We start from the raw sequence: 24012 nt of genomic DNA, 5'->3' as shown, positions 1-24012 counted from the left end.
ATTTCCGCCTTCATCACGGACAAGGTGCACATTGGCCATGCATTCACACAGACTGTGTATGTGTATTTAAAACACCTGGAGCATTACGATCACACCTCTCAAGGTCACACTCAATAGTAAAAATCCACAAAAATTCCACATTTCAGTGTGAATTGTGTGACTTTAAGGAGATTTGCAGTGAGAAAACCTTTTGGAACCATCTTGGACATCATTTAAAGAACCGAGAAACCGTACAATGTCCCTTTTTAAGGTGTAATTTTAAAACAAACATTCGCCCAACCTTCAGTTCTCACAGAAGTCGAAACCATAAAAATTGTACACTTGAGGATTTTCGAACAATTGCAAGAACTGTTTCTGAAGATGAGATAATTGAAAGTGAGCAATCTGATTGTGAAACAGGAACATCAGCTTATAATTTTGTGAGACCAGATGAGCTTGACAAGATTGTAAAGGATGTGGATAGTGAGACACTTGAACACAAACTGGCATCTCTCTTTCTGTGTATGCAAACAGTGTTGCATGTTTCTCGAGCTGCAACACAAAAGATTGTAGAGGATTTCCATAACCTGCTCTCTTTCTCTAACATTCATACTCTCACCAGTGTAAAAGAGATCCTTTCAAAGCATGAAATAGAAGTAAATGATTGTGTTTTGCAAGACATTTCTAATGCCCTAGTTCAAACTAATCCACTGCTTTTAACAACATCGGAGAAAGGTTCCCTATCTACAGATCACAGAAGGAATGTATATTTCAAAGAGCAGTTTTCTGTTGTAGAACCCACAGAGTATCTGTACAACACAGCTCATAAAAACTCTTTTGTTTATATATCTGTCACTAAGATACTTGAGACTTTACTGGGACGGGCAGATTTTTTGGACCAAATTGTATTTAATCAAGAAGCTTTATCTGGACACTTTAAGTCATTTCAAGACGGCAAGTACTACAAGGGCAATAAGTTACTGGGACAACAAAACTTATGTATCAGTTTGGGGTTGTATATTGATGATTTTGAAGTTTGTAACCCACTGGGCACCTCTAGAAAACGTCACAAGATTACTGCAGTATATTGGGTAGTTCTTAATTTACCACCCAGATTTCGATCTAATCTTTGTTCAATTCAGCTTGCTCTCTTAGGTAAAAGTGTGGATGTCAAACAATATGGTTATGAAAAGTTTTTTGAGCCACTGATTAAAGATATAAGGTGTCTAGAAGAAGAGGGAAATTTTGTGGAAGTTGTAAGCCAGTTTATTAAGGGCACTGTATATTGTGTGAGCGCAGATAACCTTGGTGCACATGGTCTGGCAGGCTTTTATGAAAGTTTTACTGTTGACAAGTTCTGTCGCTTTTGTTTGATAAGTCGGGACAAAATTGCAACGACTGAAGTTAATGACTTCCAATTGAGGGGTGTTGATCAACACAATTCATTTCTGGAAGAGCTTAGGCAAACTGACAACCTCCAAAGTGTTAATGGGGTAAAAAGGGAATGTGTACTGAGCAAACATTTACTATTCTTTCACCCAATAACCGGATTTCCTCCAGATATTTTGCATGACCTTTTTGAAGGCGTCATTCCTTTGGAGTTGTCCTTATGTTTAAAAAAGCTGATCTCAAAAGGGTTCATTACATTTGATACATTAAACAACTTCATAAAATCATTTCCCTACAAATATTCGGACAAAGTAAACAAGCCTCAAAAAATTCCAAAAACAAGCTTTGAGAAAGGAACAGTTTTTGGTAATGGACATGAAAATTGGACACTGCTGCGCTTACTTCCTTTTATAATTGGATGTAAGATACCAGAACAGGAGCCAGCTTGGGAGATTTTAATGGACCTCAAGGAAATTGTTGACATTGTTGTCTCAAACAGACTCACTGAGGAAGCATTGTGTTATTTATCTTGCAAACTACTGGATCATCGCTTGTTGCTTACCAGTACCTTTCCGGACTTCAGACTAAGGCCAAAACACCACTTCATTGACCACTACCCACATCTTATACGCTGCTATGGGCCGTTAGTGGAATTGTGGACGATGAGATTTGAAGCAAAACATAGCTTCTTTAAAAAGGTGGTCCATGACACTCACAACTGGAAAAATGTGCTGCTAACTCTTTCCTTGAAACACCAGCAAATGATGGCATACCATCTGAATAGTGGGAACCTTTTAAAACCAAAGCTCTATGTTGACAATGTGAAAGTGGTCAGGGTTTCAGAATTGGATCCATCAATCAAGTGTGAAATACAAAAGAGGTACCCTCATCTAGACAGTGTGTCTCTGTCTAAAACCGTTCATCTTTTTGGGACACAGTATGTGGCGGGCATGATTTTATCTGCTGGGCAATGCAGTGGCCTCCCAGAATTCCACAAGATTGTGACCATTCTTGTCAATGCAGAGGAGGTGACATTCATTTGTAAAAGACTGAGTTCCTGGTACATTGAACATTTCAGGTCCTATGAGCTTGTTGAACACACCTGTGCAGACCTTCTTGTGCTGGATCCAGATGTGCTGACGGATTATCACCCTCTAACAGCATACACAGTTGGTGGAAAGCTGATGGTGACCCCAAGGACGTACCTTCTCTATTAAAGCAACTTTATAATGGTATGTTCTCTCCCCTCCACCCTGTCTCCTATTCTGATCTCCCCTCTCACCCACCCTTTTTCTCTATTGTCCTCTACTTCAAAACTCATTTCCCCTTGCTTTTTCTTTTCTTCTCCACACACTTCTTTCTTCTATCACTCTGCTATCCTCACCAAATTATCTCTCTCTCCTTTGTTTTCTCCTCATTAAGCATTAGTTTTGTGCTGAATGAATTGAAGGTTTTCCCAAGTGTAGGCCAGTTGAGTACAGTGGCTGAAGAAAATGAAAACTTGGATATAGACTTGAGCTTTATTTAAAAAAATTTTGTGTGTGTGTTTTTTACATTTGTAGACTAAATCATTTGCAAATCAAATGTAGTCAGCAGATTCATCTGGAAAAAGGCAGCTGTATGGTATAGGTGTCAACTGTCTTCTAATTGTGTTTGGCTATTGATTTTCTGCCAACTTTTTTTTCTCCTCTTTTCAGACTTTGTTACTTCGGGTAGTTCTTTCCTCCAGAGAAGCCCGGCGAGTCCAGCTTCCTGAAGTACCAGCATCTGTGGGACAATTGATTGATATACTTAAAGAAAGACTTGAACTTGCAGGTGACTTCTCACTACAGTTTGAGGATCCAGATTTCGGAAATGCAATATGCAATCTTACAGCAATATCTGAATTACCAGCTGAGCGTGCAGTCCTGCATATAATGTGGAACTGTGATTCATCTACACTTAACCAATCCATTGCTTCAGTGTCCTCTGCTTCAGTCTCTTCCCAGGACACAATAAGTGTGCACTCTGATGATTTCAGGCCTAGCTGGACCGATACTATCCAGATGAACTTAAGACATGTGTCAGAGTGGCCCTCTCCATTTTCTATTCCCAAGTTTTCACATGATGTTGAACTGAAATTGTGTAAGGCTAATGTGACATATGAAAAATCTAAGAAGGGCCTTGCAGTAACAAGAGACATGAAGATGGAGATTTTGGATAAAATTGCAGAGGCAGTGTTTGAAATTAAAGCCTACCCTGAGAAAGATGAGGTTGAGTCAGTGGCTTCTGCACTGGTTCTCAAATATCCATGCCTGAAGGAGCCAGGTAGCATCACAGGCTACGAGGGATGGAAAGCAAGTATCAAGCACAAACTTGGAAACTACAGATCAAAGCTTCGTCGGGCAGGCTGCAACGAAGTAAATGTAAACAGGAAAAGGAAAGGAGAAGATGAAGCCAGCAGTCCTTTCACCCTTAAAAAGCCCAAACGTGGAGAGGTCAATCATGTCCCAGATTATCCACAGCACCATGATGATTCTACTCTTGAAGAGGAAAGAGTTGCTCTGGTCAGTGAAATGAAGAAGAAACAAAAGAACTTGAAAGTCATACAGCAGAAGATGGCGCTGACATTTTCTCTCAGGCGGAGAGAGGTTGTGGAGTGTCAACCTATGGTATCTGAGGTCCAGGAGAGATGGCCTGGGCTGTTTTCCTCTGAGGAGGTAAGAGTGTCCAAATTTATTTATAATTTAATTATTATTCAAATTGGGCATGACTTATACTAGATGGACTATTATTGAAGTAGTACAGTATTTGCTGGTGTAATGCATTGGCCAACTTTATTATACCTTGTGCAACCAGTCCACATTGAAATCTGTGACCCATTAGATTATTTGACCTGTCATAATATTCTTACCCTGAACATTTCTGCCAGTACAAGAAAAGAGTCCCCATGCTAAATCAAAATTGTTCTTCCTGTGAAACAGAAAGTCAATCACATAATTTTTGACTTAGCATGTATGTTTTTTTTTATTTTAGTGCTGGAAATAGGACTTCTATAGACTGAGATTTTTAGGGAAAGAATACTAAGGCAGGTCACATAATCTGATTCGTCACAGATTTTGGTGCAACGTAGAACATAATATGTATTTGCATATTGATACTGTTTTTTGTGGAGGGTGTTTCTATTCCTGTGCAAAATGTGTATTCATGAGAGATTTTTGAAGTAGGTTTTGTGGTTGATAACACAGTCAGGCATATAACATGGTGCAGACTGTACAAGGCAGCTACCCAGAAATTTTCTGTGCTGAATAAATGGCAATATTTTGGTTATTGTCTTGTTTAGATATCTGAAGAATTTCATCGGATCACAAGCAAAGACCTCCTAGGGACGTTCAATGCATCCCTCAACAAATTTGTGCCTGGCCTGCTGAAACTATACCGGTCTAAGAAGGGAGCTCTTGGTGAGGACATGGAAGACCTCTTGGATAAACTTGATGAACAGGTAAGTGCTCCTTTACCTGACATTTTTAGAAGAGAGTATACCTTTGTCATAACAGAAAAAAATGTTGGCTTCAGCCAAAACACATCAATGGAAATGAATGTAATCAGTCATTACTTTGTTTTTATTTGGCGGTATTTTATTTAATTTGTAAAAAGAAAGTAAAATCGTTAAAATGGTGTTTTGTTTTTTTAAGTTTTAGATGTTGCTGGGCCTGATCTGTATTTTATTTTCATTACTATAAGAGTTCTGATTTTGCATTGTGTGTAGGTACACCACGTTACTATACTAATTTAAATGCTTGTTTTCCACTGAATGCTCTTTAGACATCTGACATTGTGTCCCACCGAAAGACAGCAGCACTGAGAGGCCTGCCCATTTTCCTCGGAGAGGATGCAACACAGGTTTTCCTGAAGTGCTTAGTAAGTACAAAAAAGTAATGCAAGCAAAACTAATTGCTATGAGATGTTTTTAAAAGATGATTTAATCCAAAATGGAAATGTCCACTTCCTCAGTGCAGTCCAGATAATTTTATGGTGAGGATTGCAGTTGTCATAACTCTCGCTGCTTTTTTTTCTGCTGAGGAGCACCTGGGCATTGTTAGTGGGTGTTCAACAGCAGAAAATATTTTTGTACAAAACTCATCACAAGGTTGGTTGGTGAAAGATATTGTGCTGTTAATTAAAGGAAAATAAGCTTTTTCTTTTTAAAACCTCCATGAGTCAAATGAGCATCATGGTATAGAGGTTAAAGTTAAGATCTTTAGAAATGTATTTTGTCTTTAATTTTTCTTAGCTTTCAATAATTCATATTTTACTTTTCTTCTCTTCAGGACACTGACATTTTGGAACCAGTGTTGAACGGTGCATCAGTTGCCATCCTCACCATCCTGCAAGATGACGATGCCGATACGTCTGTGCGAGAACATGCTGTTGTGTTGGAAGGGGACATCGTGCTACATAACATTCCAGACCTCTCTACTGCCTTGGCATACCTCTTTGGCCTTCTGTATGCCCTCAACATTGATTATCCAAAGCAGATGAGTTATACCTTTGAAGCAATTCAGGGCATCCTTTTTGAACTCGGTGGCTCTCGATGCTCACAGCGCATAAGGTCTCTAAAAACAAAGCTTTTGCTGTGACTGTTAATGGGGAAGCCAGGCATGAGTTTAACTTGTTCTTAAACATGTTCAAGTGCATTGTAGAGTCATGTAAAAAAAAAAACCAGTAGTTCAACCCCTTTCCCTCTATATAATCGTTCACCTGTTACAAAGAGTTGCATATTAGTGTTTGAACTGTTAAAATTAATTAGGAATAAGTGAAGGAAAGAGGGAGGAAAGGAAGAAGGGAGAAAAGAAGGAACAGTCAAAACAGAATGGTTCATTTTGACCTGGTCGGTCAATATGAAGTTGAAGTGGATAAGGGATTATTTGAAATGTAAATATTAGTCAGATGAATCTGTATTATTGAGAATCTATGGTGAAATTTTGTCTTGTAGGATTTTAAAAGATTTGTTATAGTGTTTTTCACTCCACCTGAAGTATGGAACTGGTATTTTACCTGATAGTTCGCTGTTCATTGATGGTAACATTTCTAATAACTTTTGACTTCTGTAGTTCATCATAGTAAGCCCATGTAAAATGTCGATGTCTGGGTACATAGGCAATTGTTTGTTGCACTACCCTATTTAGTGTGCAATAGTTAAGTTAAGCTTTTACAGGACAGTCAGGGTGTGAACGTGAATGACTAAGCTGCTGGACACTTTTCTTTTTTTCTGGACTCTGGAATTTTAATGTCTCTGCTGGGGTGCTCAAAGCACCCTAAAGAAACTGGCAACACGTTTCTTTCTGTTTGTTTGCTTTTTTACAGAAATTCACCCCACTGCCCATGACCTTCTGAAATATACTGAAAGCACTGTTGAAAAAAATAAATACGTTTTTACATAACATTCAGTTGTGCTTTGTTTTATTCTATATCTGTTTGAGTGTTTTTTCAAGTACGATAACAGCATACATTTTTCTTTATTTATATTGGTAAATTTTAAACTCACTGGAGTAAGAATTGTATGATTATTCAACAAGAATATCTGCGTTTGGTGAATTTAGGAATACATGGCCTTGGAGGGAATAATTGTATGTTAATTCAACAGGAATATCTTTGTTTGGTGAAGGCAGAAATACATGGCATTGAAACCAGAATTTCTTTGTTAGACTTACAGGATTATCCTAATTAGGTGAACAAGTAGATCCAAGTTGGCAGAACATGAAAATATTAGTTAAGTCAACTACAGTTGGCAGAAGTTGAGAAAACTCAAAAATCTCTTGCATCATGTTGCCTTGAAATTTTAAGTTTTCTCAACTTTTTCTTTTTTACAGTGTAGGGTTAATCCACACAACAGGGTTGTGTTATAAGGAAGAGGGGTTGGGTTGAATTCTTAATCCTGAGAGGCGTATCACTTTCCTCTCACTGTGATGTAGGTCAGCGCTTGAGCAAAGCCCCTCCCGTGTCACTGATACTACAATTACAGCTCTCCATTCCACCAGCACATATGAAAAGTTTTAATGGCCCCTAACATCATCGATTACTAGATAAGGCAGAACGTCACTTCAGCACCACGTAAAGCAAAGGAGGCGAATAAAATGTTCCACCACAGAACGGCTTCTTATCACGGTAGATGCTGTGATATAAAGACTGGAATGTCCACTTTTGGCTAATTAAGAGAGTTAAATGTGAATCTGATGAAAAGTCCATAAAGCAGTCCCACTGAGTGAGTTACCAGCAATGACCTAATCCATCCAGCGATATTAAGAAGGGGAAATAAGCAATAAAGGGCCAGATATACTGTTTGTTCCAGTGAAAGCTCTCTTCTGGCATTACAAAAAACAACCATGGAGAGTTAATAAAAGAGGGCAATAAATGGAAAAAAGCAGCCTTTTCATTTTTTTTCTGTCCTTATTTTCTGTCTATTTGTTGGAGTTTGAAGTTTATTGCTAATTGCTGCATTATCTCACACTGAAAAAAAATCCCATGTCTTGCCTCATTTTGTGCTGGACATATCTGCATTATGCTTGGAGGAAACTGAAAGCCACTGAAAACAAAGCTGAACGCCAGAAGAGGTGTTATCGGAGCATATCGATTCCAGTAGGGCACGTTATTATTCATCTGCTGGAGTAAATCAAAGATGACCTGGAACCTCCAGCTAGAAGAAGTTGTGCTGTACCCACTGCGTCAAATCTTCTTTAGAAAAAGTCAGGCAGTGAAGTCTTAGTTTCTCCTAAGTGTTGAGCTTTTAATGTCATGCCACACACTGTAAAAATGCAAAATCCTCAACTTAGTCACATTCAGACTGTATTTTTCACACTTCAGCACCATGGACGGAGCAGGATGTTTCTCCCAGATCAATCATGTTGCTTCTGGAAAAAAGACCCCCTGATAATCAAGATTTAGCGAGGTCCTTCCATGTACTTTTGCAGTTGAACACGTCTTTCCCCGTGCGTCCTTTTCCTCGCCCCCAATGCCATTTCCAGTCCTTTTTGCAACCAAGCTGGACAATGCAGAGTGAAGCATTTTAGTGAAATTCTTTCATTTCTTCAACAACACCTCCAACCTCCCACTGCTTCACTGTCTTGCTTTTTTCTGGGGAAAAACGCAAACCCTATATTATGTTTTCAGATTACAAGTAACAAGCTGGGCCTGTGTAGTTACTAGTTTGCTCACACCCACCTCCGCTCTGCTTGTTTGCGGGCCCTTTGCTCTAGATTGCATTATTGTAAAGAACGGGCTACGCGTGTATCCATAAAAGGACGCATTGTTAGTAGATCACCTGCAGAGCTTTCCGCTCCCGTGGGCAGTTTTTTTCCAACTGTGGCCTCACGCTAATTTGCCCTGCTTAGTAAATCTGTTTCATGCTTCCACAAAGTTGGCGGTCTCGGAAGGGGAAGGTTTTAAAAAAGAATGGTCACAACTGGTGCATGAGAGGCTGAGATATTTTAGTCCCTCGTATGGGTCACTCTCCAGAAGGATCCTGCATTCCCCATAATGGAGAAAAATACACACTTTTAACACCAAACAAGCATCAGGCTCTCTTTAAACTTTTTTTTTTTTTGTGAATAATTTCCTTGTGCCTGTTACTCCTTAAAATACACAAGGACTGTCCTTAATGCCTTTTTGAGGGGCTCCACATTTTTATTACAGCAGTTATTAAAAGCTTTGATTTCAGGGCTGAGATCGTCACTGGATTATAGAGAATTGTAACGTTAACAAAATCAGAACACAAACAAGTTTAATAAAATGCCTCTGCTGTGATTTCTTGAGCCCTACCATACAGGATTCTAAAGACAGATATTGCTACAGATATTGGTGATATAAAAGTAAAAATCTGAAAAATTGGCTGATAACTTTTTTTTGCTCAGGGGCACAGAACCTGAACAGATTTATTTAACATTTAATATGTGTAGCTATTTGAGGGTTATAAAAAAACAACTTATTTTATTGTTACAAGAAGTCACCGATTGCTCTTTTTGTATTTATTTATTTTTTATGAGCATTTTCAACAAACAAGCAAGTTGCCAATATGGAAGTTGCAGACTGCCCTCTGGTGGACAAATTACACAACATCAACAAATAACATGGTTGAAGGGTGTTTCTCTCCTCTCATCTAAACAGCACATAGCTGTGACAAAAAGCTCACTCGCTGTAGAGAGAAGTGTACCTTACTGAGTTTAATATCATTATGTCCTGCCCATAGATTTTTTTAAGCCCCTAAAAACTGAACATCACAAGTAGAGTTGCTAAGCAGGCAACTAAAAGGTAAACCGAAGTGTGAATACCATTAAAAATCAATACAAGCCCAAGAAATGAACAAGCCTTACTGACTAACTAATTAAGTCTACCTAACTAACTAATGTTATTAATTGCTATTCCATAGTAACTCCAGACATCACACATCTACAAGACAAAATGTTGGCTTATCAATTATTCAAAGGAGCTTGCAAAGAAAAGCGTCTGGACTTCTTTAAGTTGCTTGAAGACGTTTCACCTCTCATCCGAGAAGCTTCTTCAGTTCTAAGGTCAAATGGTGGAGAGTCCCAGATATAAACCTAGTGGGAGTAACCCCCCACAGAGGGACAAAAGGACCCCCTGATGATCCTCTAATCGCCTGAGCCAAGGTGTGAAACTGGGTGTGGGTCCCAATCAGCCAGAGTTTCGAGTGTGTTCATTGTGAAACCTGGCCCCACCTTATCATGCGAATTCCTGAGGTCAGATGGCCCAGGATGTGAGTGGGCGTTAAGGCGTCTGGGAAGGGATCTCAAAACTGGATTTTAGATGGCAGACAGTTGGTGTCGTAAACCCCCGCCTCTGTTCAAAGATGGTCGCTCACAGTGGGCATAGATGGCTTCTTTCACTCCTCTTTCAAACCATCTGTCCTCTCTGTCCAAAATGTGAACATTGGCATCCTCGAAAGAGTGTCCTTTATCCTTAAGATGCAGATGGACTGCTGAGTTGGAGTAATTAGGACCCTACACCACCGGGCAGAACATGTTCCCTCTAAGCCTGAAGGAAAAAAGAAGGAACACACACATGTAAAGGAAGCACTCAAAACGTGCGGCTATCCTAAATGGGCGTTCTTAAAGTCAGCAAAGAGGCACAGAAAAGAAGACCAGACACCAGCGAGGGAGGATAAGAAGGACAGACGCAACAACATTGTCATCCCCTATGTAGCCGGTGTATCAGAGAAACTCAGGAGAGTTTTCTCCAAGCATGACATCCCAGTGCATTTCAGACCCAGCAACACGCTCAGACAAAAACTGGTTCACCCGAAAGACAAAACGCCAAAACACAAACTTAACAATGTGGTGTATGCTGTACAGTGCAGCGAGGAGTGCCCAGACCTCTACATTAGAGAGACCAAACAGCCACTTCACAAGCGCATGGCACAACACAGAAGAGCCACCTCCACAGGACAAGACTCAGCAGTCCATCTGCATCTTAAGGATAAAGGACACTCTTTCGAGGATGCCAATGTTCACATTTTGGACAGATGGTTTGAAAGAGGAGTGAAAGAAGCCATTTATGTCCACTGTGAGCGACCATCTTTGAACAGAGGCGGTGGTTTACGACACCAACTGTCTGCCATCTATAATCCAGTTTTGAGATCCCTTCCCAGACGCCTTAACGCCCACTCACATCCTGGGCCATCTGACCTCAGGAATTCGCATGATAAGGTGGGGCCAGGTTTCACAATGAACACACTCGAAACTCTGGCTGATTGGGACCCACACCCAGTTTCGCACCTTGGCTCAGGCGATTAGAGGATCATCAGGGGGTCCTGTTGTCCCTCTGTGGGGGGTTACTCCCACTAGGTTTATATCTGGGACTCTCCACCATTTGACCTTAGAACTGAAGAAGCTTCTCAGATGAGAGGTGAAACGTCTTCAAGCAACTTAAAGAAGTCCAGACGCTTTTCTTTGCAAGCTCCTTTGACTACGATGACCTGGATGACTGAGAACCTTCACAGACTTATCAATTATTAAGCATCTAGTTAGGGTAAGGCAATAGGATGGCACACGTCTGTCCTCTACTGTCAGTCTTGTTTTCACAGTTTCAGTGTGTGGCACTCATGTATTTCTCATGTTTTTCTTGTTGATCGAAGGAAATTTGATTTATGTATACAGAAATGAAAACAGTCACTTTGCTTACATTCAGTCGGCCACCAAAGTCTTTGTTAAAGTACGAAATAGCATTTTGTGGAGTGCTGGTACACAGTCTGCCAGCTCCTATTAATAGTCAAATTGGGAGAGAGATGTGTCTTTTGAGGTCAATCATTTCCTTCCTCACTTCTCTTTAAAGCAGCAGAATTGAGCTTGTTAGGCGGGATGAGAAACACGCACAGTAAAAGAAAACATGCCCATTTAGCAGCTGTTTCTCTTCTTCTTCCTCTTCTTCTTCTGCGCCACCTGAGAGAGAAAAAAAAACCCTCTCACAGCTGGGTTGTATCCTCAGGTTTTTGTCTGCTGCTGCATTTCCTCACTTCCTCAACATTCACTTTACAGTGAGTAACTCAAAAATAATAGGAACCAATTATGGAAGTTAGCAGTGATGTAATCGTGTTTTCTTTTTGGTTTTTTGGTTTTTTTGCTGTTGAATGCTTGTCGTATTTGGATCAAAATGTCATATTTTAATCACATCCATTATTACTTTCCCTTCAGATTAAAACTCTTGTATTCAAGCGAGAGCATTCCATTCACAAGCAATTGGATGAGAGTCTACTTAGCCCTCGGCAACTAAAGATGATGCTACCATGGAAACAAATTGTTCTGCTATCAATCACCGGATGCCTTGCAGGTAAGGTATTTTACACGTATTGTATCTGAGTCTCACTGCACATGTTGTTATGGTTTATGTCACCACAAAACCTCTCCTGAGAAAGACTCATTTTTAATGTGTGTGCATTAAAGTACAGTCTTCTTATGTTCTTTTTGCATTTTTTTTTTTTTTTTTTACATTCTCACAGCAGTGTTTTTTTTTAAAATAAAATGTGGATATACTTTAGTCTCACTAAGAGGAAATAGCTGAGCATTTGCAAGTAACCTTAGAAAAATCTTCTGACCAAAAAAAGGTTACACTAATTAAACCACAGTCATTATATGTACAGTGTTCCAGCATGATGTCCTTCACCATTCCCTAGAGCGGTGTGCCCACTGCACGTTTTCACTACCCCGTCAGGGACATCTGGGAGTCCAATCCTATTCCTGTTTATGGCCTGTCCCGATCATTATCAGGATCCAATACAGTGAATCCAGACTCACATTTTAGCACAATCTACTTGCCACCGCGCCTCATTCTGCCCTTGTGCAGCCACCTGGGATTCTACAGCAGAAGCACAGAGACTCAGAATGTCAACCCTTGTTCAAATGACATTGTAAATCCCAATGAATGTTATTCAAATTGGCTCATGGGTAATTCACAGCCCTGCACCCAAAGGAGCGAAATCCAAGCAGCCTCACCTTGCTAGCGGACGAGTTTTTTTAACAGGGCCTGTAGGTGCTAGTTCTTATTCGGTGTTGTCATCACGCACCGGGAGCGTCTCGGCAGTCGCTGCGGCCGATAACAATCATTAATGACATGTGAAGCGAGGTGCTGTCTTGGTTCTCCGTTCTGGGACAATGAAGCAGCCACACGGAATAAACTCACACCTGTGTTGTTAGCCTGTGGGATGAATGAATTCACTCCTGCATTCGCTCACGCTACCATCATTTGTTGATAGATCATTCGGCAGCAATTGTTTTGAAACGTGATGCTTTTCATCCCTAATTTCACCTCCGGATTTCTCCAAGTCCTTCTTCCCTGTGTTCCCAAAGCACTGCCGAGAGCAGCCGTGACTCACCGCCCTGCCTCGTTACTCAACCTGTTTTGATTCCTTGACACATTTTCGCCGATTAAAACCACATGTAGAACTGCTAGCCACGTGCCACAATCTGTTACCAGTAGGATATTAATTAGGCCTACACTGGCCGTCTGTTGACTCTGCTTTAGCACCAGATTGTGTTCAACATCCTTTCATTTTTGGCTGCTGGCAGATGAGCGCATCCTTATGGCCTCAATTAACATGCATGAGTAACATGGCGTAGATGTTCCGAAAATACAACGCCTCGCTTTATTTATCAACCCAGTCATACCCAAGCCATCGTTAATTACTGGGGGAATATGTGAAAACGGGCTCTCTGCATTAACTGTTGTTGACTTAGGCGCTTAACTTAAGTCCCTGCACTGTATTCAGCTGTTCCTGGCAAGTAATTAACAACCACCTCACTTTAGTTATATCAGTCAGCGAGCTCTGTTTGACTCGCTAGAACTCACAAATCTCTTAGCCAGCTAAATATTGCAATCAAAGCAGTAGGTGACATATTTTCCAGGATTTTTATTTACTCGCATAATCACATCCGGCTACAATATAATGATTTGTCACAAAGATAAAATGACAGAATGAAGCAGGGCCTTATGGAAAACTGGCCTAGTGTGTAGAACTTGAGTGAATTCGCATAAGTGCCTCGGCCATTGCTCTTTTCCTCATTATTCCAAGTGTCACACTCATCTGAAAAATGCAGTAGCACACAGAGGAACAGATAACAAATATGTCAGCATTAGCTGTTAATGCCTAACATGGGTAAGTAGGATTTACTCTCCTTGCAGCAAGATAAGCAAATAATGTACACAACACATCACGAGGAGTGTCCTAATGCATTCTTCTTTGTAAAGTGAGGTACTGCTCAGAGAATAGGAGGTAATATACTGCATAGAGTATATTGAAAAAGTAATATACACTGAGTGTCAGAAGGTTCCTGTATTTCTGCAAGATTAACTATTTGCCCTCACAGAGATTGTGCTTCTTCCAGTATTTTCTCTTAAGGTCAAAGAGACAAATTTTCTAGCTTGTACAACCATAGACTTTCTCCCCTTTCTACAGCCTGTACAGAGGATGTCATATTTCAAGGGCCAAGATGGAGGACGGAGCCAAGTGACCTCATTTTACCAATCAACTCCCCAGACCACCAGGCTACCATTACGTGTGAGGCAGAGGGGAGCCCTCCTCCACAGTACAGGTAAATTACCACATCAAAGTGCCATTCCCCACAAGCCTCAGCTGTCTACCTGCTCCGTGCTCCACGTCTGCGTCGCGTGCTGAAAATCCAATCCGGCTTAATTGCTTGTGAACCTTCATTGCTGCTTCCACAGAAATCAAAGACAGTCCCAATAGTGTTGGATGCTATCGATTTGTTAGAGAACAACGTTTTCTGGACATAAATGCTCGAGAGAGAGATAAGGTGCCATCCAACAAGGAGACAAGCTTCAAAGAGCAACTGCTTAATTGAGCATCTGTTTCTAATTGAAAAAAAAAAGCTTATCTGTTTTTGGCCTGAGCTATGATGTGGAGTTGGAGTCATGGAGCCGCCACTGTGGTTGATGAATATGCTAACACCTAAGATACGAGTGAGGTTAACCTTATTAATGATAAGATTTAAGGCATGGTGCGAAATGAAGCTGGCGATTTATAATATGGTGCACGGCTTAAGAAATCATTAGGAGAGAAAAGGAGATTTGAGCGACTCATTTGCACTGCAGATCCTTTGATATCTCTGTGGCTATTCCCTGGCGGTGCAGGGAGCCCGGCTTGAAAATGGCAGCTGGCTGTGTTGTTTTTTTTGTGGTAGATTGTGTTTCAGAGCTTGGTCAGCACCATGTAGATGCACAGCAAGCAGAGGATAGAGGCAGTAACCTTGTGAGTGACATTCTGTTAAACGCTTACATTTCCTATAATGTGCGTGCACTGAAAACATGGTTCAGGCAGAGCAGCGGGGGGGTATCACTGTACATGTTGTGCAACCTGAGCTGGGATGAAGGCAAAACCATCACTTGCATTATCTCACCCGCAACTTAAAGCCTTTCTGACATTCACTTGTGTTGTTTGAGAGGTTTTCTCTTTGGGGCTCTTTGCAGCAGTAGGAAATGCCATTGTTGTCAGGATGATCCGCAGTTTGTTCTCTAGCTGAGCAAGCAGAGGTATCATGTAATATTAGAGGAGTGGATATACACAGATTCTCACTGCAAGAGTGTATCCTCATTTTAAAGCTGCTCTAATCAATATTTTAAGTGAACAGTGGCTCATATGACAGTGTGTTATGTGAAAGGACTCATTTGTAGTGGCAGACACCCACAACTTAGGTTTACGCTACTAGCTAGCACCACAGTCAATGGACATAGCCTTTAACATTTAGCAACATGCCAGATCTATTTGTCATAGATATAAAACAAAGGCTAAGAGGACTAAAACAGGGTTAGGAGTTTAATTTCTCGGGAATCATAGTAATACAACTACAAAAGAATGCTAATGTAGCTGCTAGTGTGGCAAGTTTGCTAACAGGTTAGCGATAGCTTTGTCGCAAGGTAATATTTTGTTATTCATGTAACTTTTAGGTTGTTCTGACCCAACTGGGCCAAACGGGTAGTAACAGTGTTTATGAAGTAACTGTGTGTGTGTCTGTGATACAGTGGTCATTCATAATGTTTAAGCCTGATTGATACAGGTGTGTTTTCTAATACTGATTTTTTATGGGTAATATCAATTGTAATATCAGTATGTCAACATTCTTTATATATTTCTAAAAAAAATAAAAACTTGTACAGGATTAGTATTTTAGTATACTGAAAAGGGAAAGTTATGGCATCTTTGGTTATAAACTTTGAAGGAAAGTATTTAACAAACTACTAAGCAAATGAACCGCCTTCTCAGAAGTGGCGAGAGTACAGAGCGTAGTGCAGACAATGTGATGACACAATGTCTTAATTACTCCAAGCAACATTTTTGTTATGTAAGTTTTCCTATCAGCAAATACTGAAGAGCAAACACTCACTGCTTACTTTAACTGTTTCTTAATGCAAGTATCTAACTACCCAATCACATAGCAACAACATGTGCTCAGGCAGGTAGACACACTGAAGTTCAATCTAAACATGAGAATGGGCAAGGAAGGTGATTTAAGTGACTTTGAACGTGGCATGGTTGTTGGTGCCGGATGGGCAGGTCTAAGTATTTCATAAACTGCTGCACTAGTGGGGTTTTTCCACACAGCCATATCTAGGATTTACAGAGAATGGTCCAATAAAGAGAAAATATATAGTGAGCGGCAGTTCTCTGTGAAAAAATACCTTGTTGATGCCAGAGGTCAGAAGAAACTACTCAGATCTGCTGTGAGTTGATAGGAAGGGATGAGTTGATCACCACTTGTTACAAGGTATGCATAAGAGCACAGTACATTGAAACATGAAGCAGATGGGCTGCAGCAGGAGAAGACCATATTGGATGTCACTGCTGTCAGCTAAGAACAGGACATTTAAGGCCACAGCTGAACAACAGAAGACTGGAAAAACATTGCCTGGTCTGATGAGTCTAGATTTCTGCTGCAACATTTGGATGGCAGGGTTGGAATTGTGATTTAAAAAAGATGAAGGCATGGCCTTCCTGCTGTGCATGAGTGGTTCAGGCTGGTTGTGGTTTTGTGATAACATGGGGATATATTTCCCCAGCCCTTCAGTATCAACTGAGTATTGTTTAAACACCACAGCTTACCTGAGTGCTGTTGCTTACCATATAGATCCTTTTATGACCACAGTGTACCAATGTTATGAACGCTGCTTCCAACGAAATAACGTGTCATGTCACAAAGATGACATCATGTCCAACATGGCTGTGCAGTCTACAAATCTGCATCGACTATGTGATGGTATCCTGTCAGCATGAAGCAAAATCTCTAAGAAGAGTTTCCAGCACTTTGTTCAATGTATCCCATGAAGAATTAAGGTAGTTCTGAATGCAAAAAGGGGTCCCAGTACCAGCAAGATGTAACTAATGAATTGTACTGCTGTCTGTAATATGCTAATATCAGTTATTACCTGCACCAGCAAAATCTTGGTGAACAGTCCCTGAAAAGACATTGATAGGTGCAAAGCTCTGTTTTCAGGCAGTTGAAACAACTTCTTTTTTCCCCCTTTCACTTTTCAACCAAATTACATGGGGTTCTGTTCTTTTTAATGTAGTTCTTAATTTGGGCAAAATTACACTGCATGAAAGGCAGCCCAGTTTTCAGGAACTATGACTCAATACAGCTATGACTGGTTGATCAATTTAAGCCCACAAAACAACAGCCGTGGACAGTTGGTGCTTGGTGGGTAATATCACCCTACGATATTGAAGATATACACCGCCCACATGTTCAGGAGTTTTGCTGATAAAAAGTCATTTTTATTGCCCTTTTTTTTTTATTATTTCTCTGATTTCAAATGCATTTCCTGCTTAACTCTACCCTACCTCGCTGGCGAGGCCTTGTGTGGCTTCTCATTTTCTGCAGTATCTGTCGTTCGCTAATTTTTCTGTGTTTCAAACCACTCCACTTCTGTTTGTAGAACAAAAACAACACAGATATCTCACGTTGTCCAATTTCATCTAGGTCAGTAGCTCTCGGAGTCACTGCCATCGCGTATTAATAAATAATGTGAAACGAGGTTTAAAAGGAAAAATTGATGTTTGAGTAAGCATACTCTGACCACTGTGGATTGACATTTTTGATAATGCTTTTAAAGACACTAGATTTTTGCCCTTAATGTTACTTTGAAGAAAGAGTCATTTTTGAGCTTTATTTGGGTTGCATCAGTTTTTGTGACACTGATTGTCCTTGACTTGTTTCCCTTCGGGCAAGGAGAGGACTTTTTTTTCTTTTTGTCCTGGTGATAAAATAGAAAGCGTAAATTCTTTGCAATTTATTTCACCAACACTGAAATTAGAAGCTCAAAACGTCCTAAATGTAAGCTGAAAGAAATGCCTTTAGGAAGTGGTCATGCTGTGACTTTCAGCAGACTGGGCATAAACTATATGCACAAGCCTACACACTGCCAATGAATAGTATTTATATAATTAGATATGCCAAGCGAGAGAGGGTATTACATTCAGAGCACTTAATTTCCTCAGTTACTCTAGCTATTAAGGAAATTCCATCAATTTGGTCTAATATCCATACAGAAAATTGGGCCACACAGTATTGAATTTGCCAGAAATGATGATGTTGTTAACCCTCATGAGCGAGCCTCGAATGTGTTTGTAGCAGTGAGTTTGTCTTTTCGATTAGTATTAGGTATTTCGGCTTTTCAGCATCTCGCATGGCACTGGAAAACACCTGAGGACATTTAGCGCTTTTAAAATGATCAATTATGAATCAGATATTACCCGAATCAATTTCACTTTCACTTTATTCGCGGAGGCCAGATGTGCACAATGTGGTAGAAATCTATAGCAGGTTTAATATAGAGTGAACAGTCCAAGCCAAAAAGTAGCCTCTGCGTCATCTGACATGTCATCTGTTGTTGTTTGTGTTTTCTTTATTGTATTATCAGATGAGACACCTTTGGCAGCTTCGCGTGTCACCTGCAGTTTCTATGCAAGGATGTACCTCGCCTTCATCACCTTATCAGACACTTTCACACAATCCGACGAATCTTCTTTCTGCTTCTCTTCTGATCTAGCGCTCTCTTAAAATAGGCCAAGTTTCTGTTAGAAGGGACTTACTTGGCACCATCTTAACATTAGCCAACTTCTCTTGACACATGACACAGTCAGGCTGAGGGCTATTGTTGACCCCGTAAGACAGGCAGCTTTCACCAGAGTGTCATACTGACACTTCTTCCCCCCCTGGTTTCTTTAGGTCATGGGTCCTCTTCACTGGCGGTTATTGGTGGTTTCCAATTTCCTCCTCATTAACCTCCTCACTGTTAGTTAGTCGGGGCCTTTGATGTGTCACTTTTTTTTTTCACATCCTCCAATAACTGCTTGAAGTTGATATTAATAAATTATATTTTCTACAGTTTTATATTGCAATTACAGAATATAGTCAAAAGGTCCCACCCAACTGACCTCCGATGACACTTGTGTGGCTCAGTACAGTATATTGGAACCAGTGGCGTAGACCAGCGGTCCCCAACCTTTTTTGCGCCACAGACCGGTTTAATGTCAGACAATATTTTCACAGACCGGCCTTTAAGGTGTTGCGGATAAATACAACAAAATAAAATGATACGACCAAGACAAAAACTGTGGTATTCTGTAAATATAATAATAATAATAATAAATGCGAATTCACTGTGTAACTGTGTAACTTTATTAGCAGCGTCCTCCTGAAATGCGCCAACAACATTGAGAGTAACATCCTCCTCTCTGCCCCTTAATGCTCTCTGGTTGCTATGGTAACACGTAAATATTTCTTTCAAAATAAGACACACAGCTACAATACGGGGGAAACCGAGTTAAACCCGATAAAAACCCCGAGAACCATAAATGTCACACCTGAGCCTCAACTCTCGCGGCCCAGTACCAAACGACTCACAGACCAGTGTCCCAGGGGTTGGGGACCGCTGGTGTAGACCATATTTACATAAGGCACTATGCTGGTAAAAGACCAGTATGCCACAGCAACTTAGAACAAGAACTTGTATTTTTTCTTCAGAGTCTAGAAATTCTAAAGAGACCAAAACAAGCACTCCGTTTGTCCATCTCTGAATACAATCTGATTTTCCTTTCTTATGCACCTCTCAACCAAAGCCCAGTGGCTCTTGCTGAGTCTGTAAATGTTAAATAAAAAGGCTCTCAAATTTACAGTTCTGGTTTTTAAGAATAGCTCAGTAATTTCCCGAAACAGCTGGGCACCGGAAAGGTTGACTAAACAAGAGTAAACACCTCATTTGTTCAAGACCATTTTCAGCAGGGGATGAGTACAGCTTTGGCGAGCACGTGTGCATTTATGGCAGCGGGATTGTGGATCGATTCAAAGTAAACAGCAGTACCCATGTTCCCAGTCATAAAGGAACGTGTCACTCAGTGCATCGATGTGGGTCACTGATGCGTTTTTAATAGATGTCTGACAACAGAGGAGCTCTGCTGCACGGAGGAATAAGATCCATCTGTCGTTGGATGGACACAAAATACTCGTAACACACAAAACTGACAGAAAGAAGAAAATGTTTGGTGTCACCCGGCTCACTCCTGTAATTTGGGGTAAATCATTAGCAGCAACTCTCAGTGTTGTAGTGTCAGTCATGAGAGAAAGTGCTTTTGAGCCTTCGTGCTGTTGTCAGTTTGCACGGATGCTCAACAGTCACACATGGAAAAATCCATCACAGAAAAGACCCAGCAGAGCAGAATGCGGACTGGCATTACAGAAAATGGAAGGAAACCACTAAGTGAGGAAGGCAAGGATGACAAAATCTAAAAATAAACACTTCCTGACATATTTTCTCCTGTAATATACTGAAAACAGACAGATTGGTGAAATTTAGCAGTCATGTAGAGGTGGATTATTCTTCTAACACAGGACTGAATGAGTTGGAAAAAAAAAATCTGTGTGGTTGATTTAAATAGAACTTACACATATGTGGCAGATATGATAAAATGAGAATGCCTCGTTGTCATTTGTGTTTATGCTCATAATCCCAGTGAGTTATTGTCGCTAGCTGGCTTCATAACGCCTGATTTTGTTTTCAGCGCGCCGTTCCACCTTCACCTCGCCTACACGGTGAATATATGAACGGGAACCCTGACAGTTTTTCAGTTGACAAATAGTCCAGCGTAGCGCCAGAGCACACTCCGGGGCTCAGGGCGCTGCTTTATGAATACACCTGTCACTGTGTTTACTATGAATCTGCCGTAACACAGAATCAAGGGCACAGTAGTGATTGGAAAAGGGGAATAAAAAAAGTGCTTAGGTTGGGGTCTGCTATCATGTAATGCGACTTCGGGCAGATGCACGACTCTACCTTTGTTTACCAGTTGGAACGGGGTAACAGGGACACGCGTAGAACTAGGAGGGTGTGATTAGAATTCAGTCACAGATAACGGCACCGAATCGAGAAACTGTAACAAATAGAATCGATTTTTATCTTTTAGAGAGTTACATGCTCTTTTATAGGCTGAGAAAATTCTCTGAGCCTCGGGCTTGCAAAATCATTTCAAAAACAAATGGATGAACTGAGAGAGAGTGCAGCGATGTGGTCTTAGGCGCAGGTTAATTCTGCATATGTGGACTTTGATCGCGCTGCACGAGTATTCATGCTATATTATCTGTATCTACTAATATATCGCTAAGCTCACAGGATTTTGCACAGCAAAGCGACACTGATACAGGGCGATTTTAAGTCTGTCTGTGGTGTTACGTTCTTACGTTTGGCTTGACAGCAAAATGAACACCATTTTATTAAAAGGCAGCAGCAATAGCCTGCTAAATATAATAGCAGAGAGTACCCTGGTCAGCAGTTGAATTTCCATTCTCAGCTCCTAACCCGTGCAATTGTGTATGTGTGAACTGCATGTGGTCTCGGTGGTCACTGCTGTCTCTGTGGGTGTCTGGCCTCAAGGAAAGCCAGGTGAGCCAGTGGTGCAGTATCGTCCCCGGTCTATTTGACGAGGAGACCTCATGCAAAATTGATGTGAACCTCAAGGTCACGAGGAGTTCATTCAGAGCATGCTCAGCTCAGTCTGTGCCTGCAGCACACCGCAGCAAATAGGACTGTTCTCCTGGACTCTCTCTCTGTGACTTACTGTAAGCTCCTCTCTGCCTGATGTGGTGTTGGATTCAGTGTGTTTCACTCAGCGCACTAACATTAAGAACTCTGGCTTGCCAAACTCTTTTACTGATGCAGTAAAAGAGTTTAAGTGTTTTATTGAGTTGCCAGGTTGGGAAGAAAAAAAACCCTCTTTCAGCATGACTCTCTGTAATTCATCTTCTCCTTTAAATCCATTTATAACAACCTATTATCACTGACAGATACAGATTACTGTAAGAACCCATAACAAATCACTTACTAGAATTTGAAACTGAAGACTTGAACATTTTTTTGTCTTTTTCAGTGACTTACTCTGAGAGAACTTTTGCTCCCAGTTTATTTGACAGCATGAACCCATAGTTCACTTATATTATATTATCTCTTATATTGATACTTAATAACATCCATATGAATGATGTATTTTTTTATTTAAAACCGTTTATTAATGGATACATTTTGTGATAAAACGCAACACCTTTGCAAAATGTTGAGCTTTTACAAACACCTTACATTTATGACAGCTAATATGTGTAAAAGCTTTTATTAATAATCTAAAATTGTCAATCTGATTGATTATTGGAAACTGCAGACACGTTTATTATACATGTGATGACGGTTCATTCACACATATGGAAAGTAAGACTCATAATTTAACTGTCATTATTGAGTTAATAACATTAAAAACTCTTGGTCCTAGTTTATGTGTACTTTTATGTGTTAAAGACTAACTGCCTTTAATTTTAAAAAGCTGAAACATTCATTTTTCTTATGCTTTTATAAGTTAGAAACTATAGATTTGTTAATGTACAAATTAGAACATTTATTTATGTAAGTGATGCAATTTTGATCTTTCCTGACAACTTGATGTCATCATTTGGAAGAGTTCAATAAGGTAAAGTACAAAAACATCTGTAAAAGCCATTGTCAATAACAAAATGCAGTGTAACACAGTCTACATTTAAATAGTCGGTAGTTAAAAATATCGAATATACAAAGCATCAGTAAATTTATTAATCACTAATAAAATTCAGACTTTCTAAAAATGATTGTATATTATACAGACACATTTTTGATGGGCATGATCTGAATTGTCTATAAAATAGAGTGATCACTGATTTTGAATGGTGACTGAATGAATGTATGTAAATAAGTAAGTGATGAGGGAAATGCACGCATTGATTATCAGGTACTACATGCAGGAATTCTGCAGAAAGCAGGTGAGACTGAGACGTCTGTCACATTTTCTCAAATGAAATAAAATTCAAATAAACTGTAAAATAAATTTAACAGGTGAAAGTGGAAAATCTCACTATGTGCACATCCGAGGCCCACAAAGCTGTGACAGAGCACTCCATTAAGAGATAGGTACATTTCTACTTTCTTGTCCCTTTGATGTAAAGCAGTGCAGACTGGTTGGGTCTATAGAGATGTTTTGCACAGCGTGTTATGTGGATGTTCTTTCATATGTTTTCAGAGCTTACACTGTCACCATGGGAAAAGTTGCAAGAGCGGGCTCATTATTTAGCTCAAAATTGGACAGTAATGGCAAACACTGGCATAGCTGCATCCTGCAATGACTAAAGGACAGCACATGTTACACAAGACTGTGCTTACAAGAAGTCAGCATCCCTTTTGCCCTTGTTGATATTTCCTTATCTATGAATCCCATACAAAAAAAAAGGTTCCCCAGGTCTGCTAATATCAAAGCTTGTCTCAGATGTTTGTGCAGCACAAGTGGGTGGGTGGCCTACTGATTGTGTTGGTGGAGCAGAGGCACCATCGCTGTCTGCTCCATGGGTGTGTGATCTGTCCAGGCTACCCACCTTCCTTTCCCATTAAGTTCAATCATGCTGGGTTGCTGCAAGTCTGACTAGCTTCTCATCCTTTGCCATTTAACCTCCTCTCGCACATACAATAATCCTCCCTTTGGCACAAACAGAGGAAGAATTGGACAGTGGAGAATTCAAATGGAGGCATAAAGGGACATCATGAGCAAATAGTGAAATGGTAGTGTTTTATTTTGAA

The 24012-nt window shown here is 40.3% G+C and overlaps 2 protein-coding genes across 3 annotated transcripts in view; both read left to right on the top strand.

The window, feature by feature from the left end:
- The window catches only part of LOC113022950 (contactin-3-like), a 67341-nt gene that overhangs the window by 5816 nt on the left and 37513 nt on the right, over positions 1–24012 (top strand). The window contains exons 2-3 of the mRNA XM_026168919.1: positions 12054–12189; positions 14312–14447. Of these exons, the coding sequence (XP_026024704.1) occupies positions 12135–12189; positions 14312–14447 (191 nt within the window). The 5' untranslated portion in view covers positions 12054–12134. The remainder of the gene's footprint in view (positions 1–12053; positions 12190–14311; positions 14448–24012) is intronic.
- LOC113022951 (uncharacterized) lies at positions 500–6793 on the top strand. 2 transcript variants are annotated; one of them, XR_003272473.1, is made up of 5 exons: positions 500–2600; positions 3066–4067; positions 4691–4849; positions 5173–5268; positions 5679–6793. XR_003272473.1 is itself a non-coding variant. In XM_026168920.1 (5 exons), the coding sequence occupies exons 1-5, from the start codon at positions 2598–2600 to the stop codon at positions 5985–5987; spliced, it is 1569 nt and encodes a 522-aa protein (XP_026024705.1). In that variant the 5' UTR covers positions 2537–2597; the 3' UTR covers positions 5988–6793. The 2 variants fall into 2 exon arrangements, 1 of the variants encoding a protein (XP_026024705.1); XM_026168920.1 differs by having other exon boundaries at positions 2537–2600.

The sequence above is a fragment of the Astatotilapia calliptera genome, chromosome 5, assembly GCF_900246225.1.
Source record: "Astatotilapia calliptera chromosome 5, fAstCal1.2, whole genome shotgun sequence".
NCBI classification, from domain to species: Eukaryota; Metazoa; Chordata; class Actinopteri; order Cichliformes; family Cichlidae; genus Astatotilapia; species Astatotilapia calliptera.
Note: the sequence above shows the minus strand (reverse complement) of the source record. Positions and strands in the feature narration are given on the sequence as shown.

Excerpts from the sequence above, each read along its gene's own strand:
- LOC113022951 (XM_026168920.1), top strand. Across the intron at positions 4,068-4,690 it reads GGCTGTTTTCCTCTGAGGAG|ATATCTGAAGAATTTCATCG; the intron begins GTAAGAGTGTCC and ends TGTCTTGTTTAG. Across the intron at positions 5,269-5,678 it reads AGGTTTTCCTGAAGTGCTTA|GACACTGACATTTTGGAACC; the intron begins GTAAGTACAAAA and ends TCTTCTCTTCAG.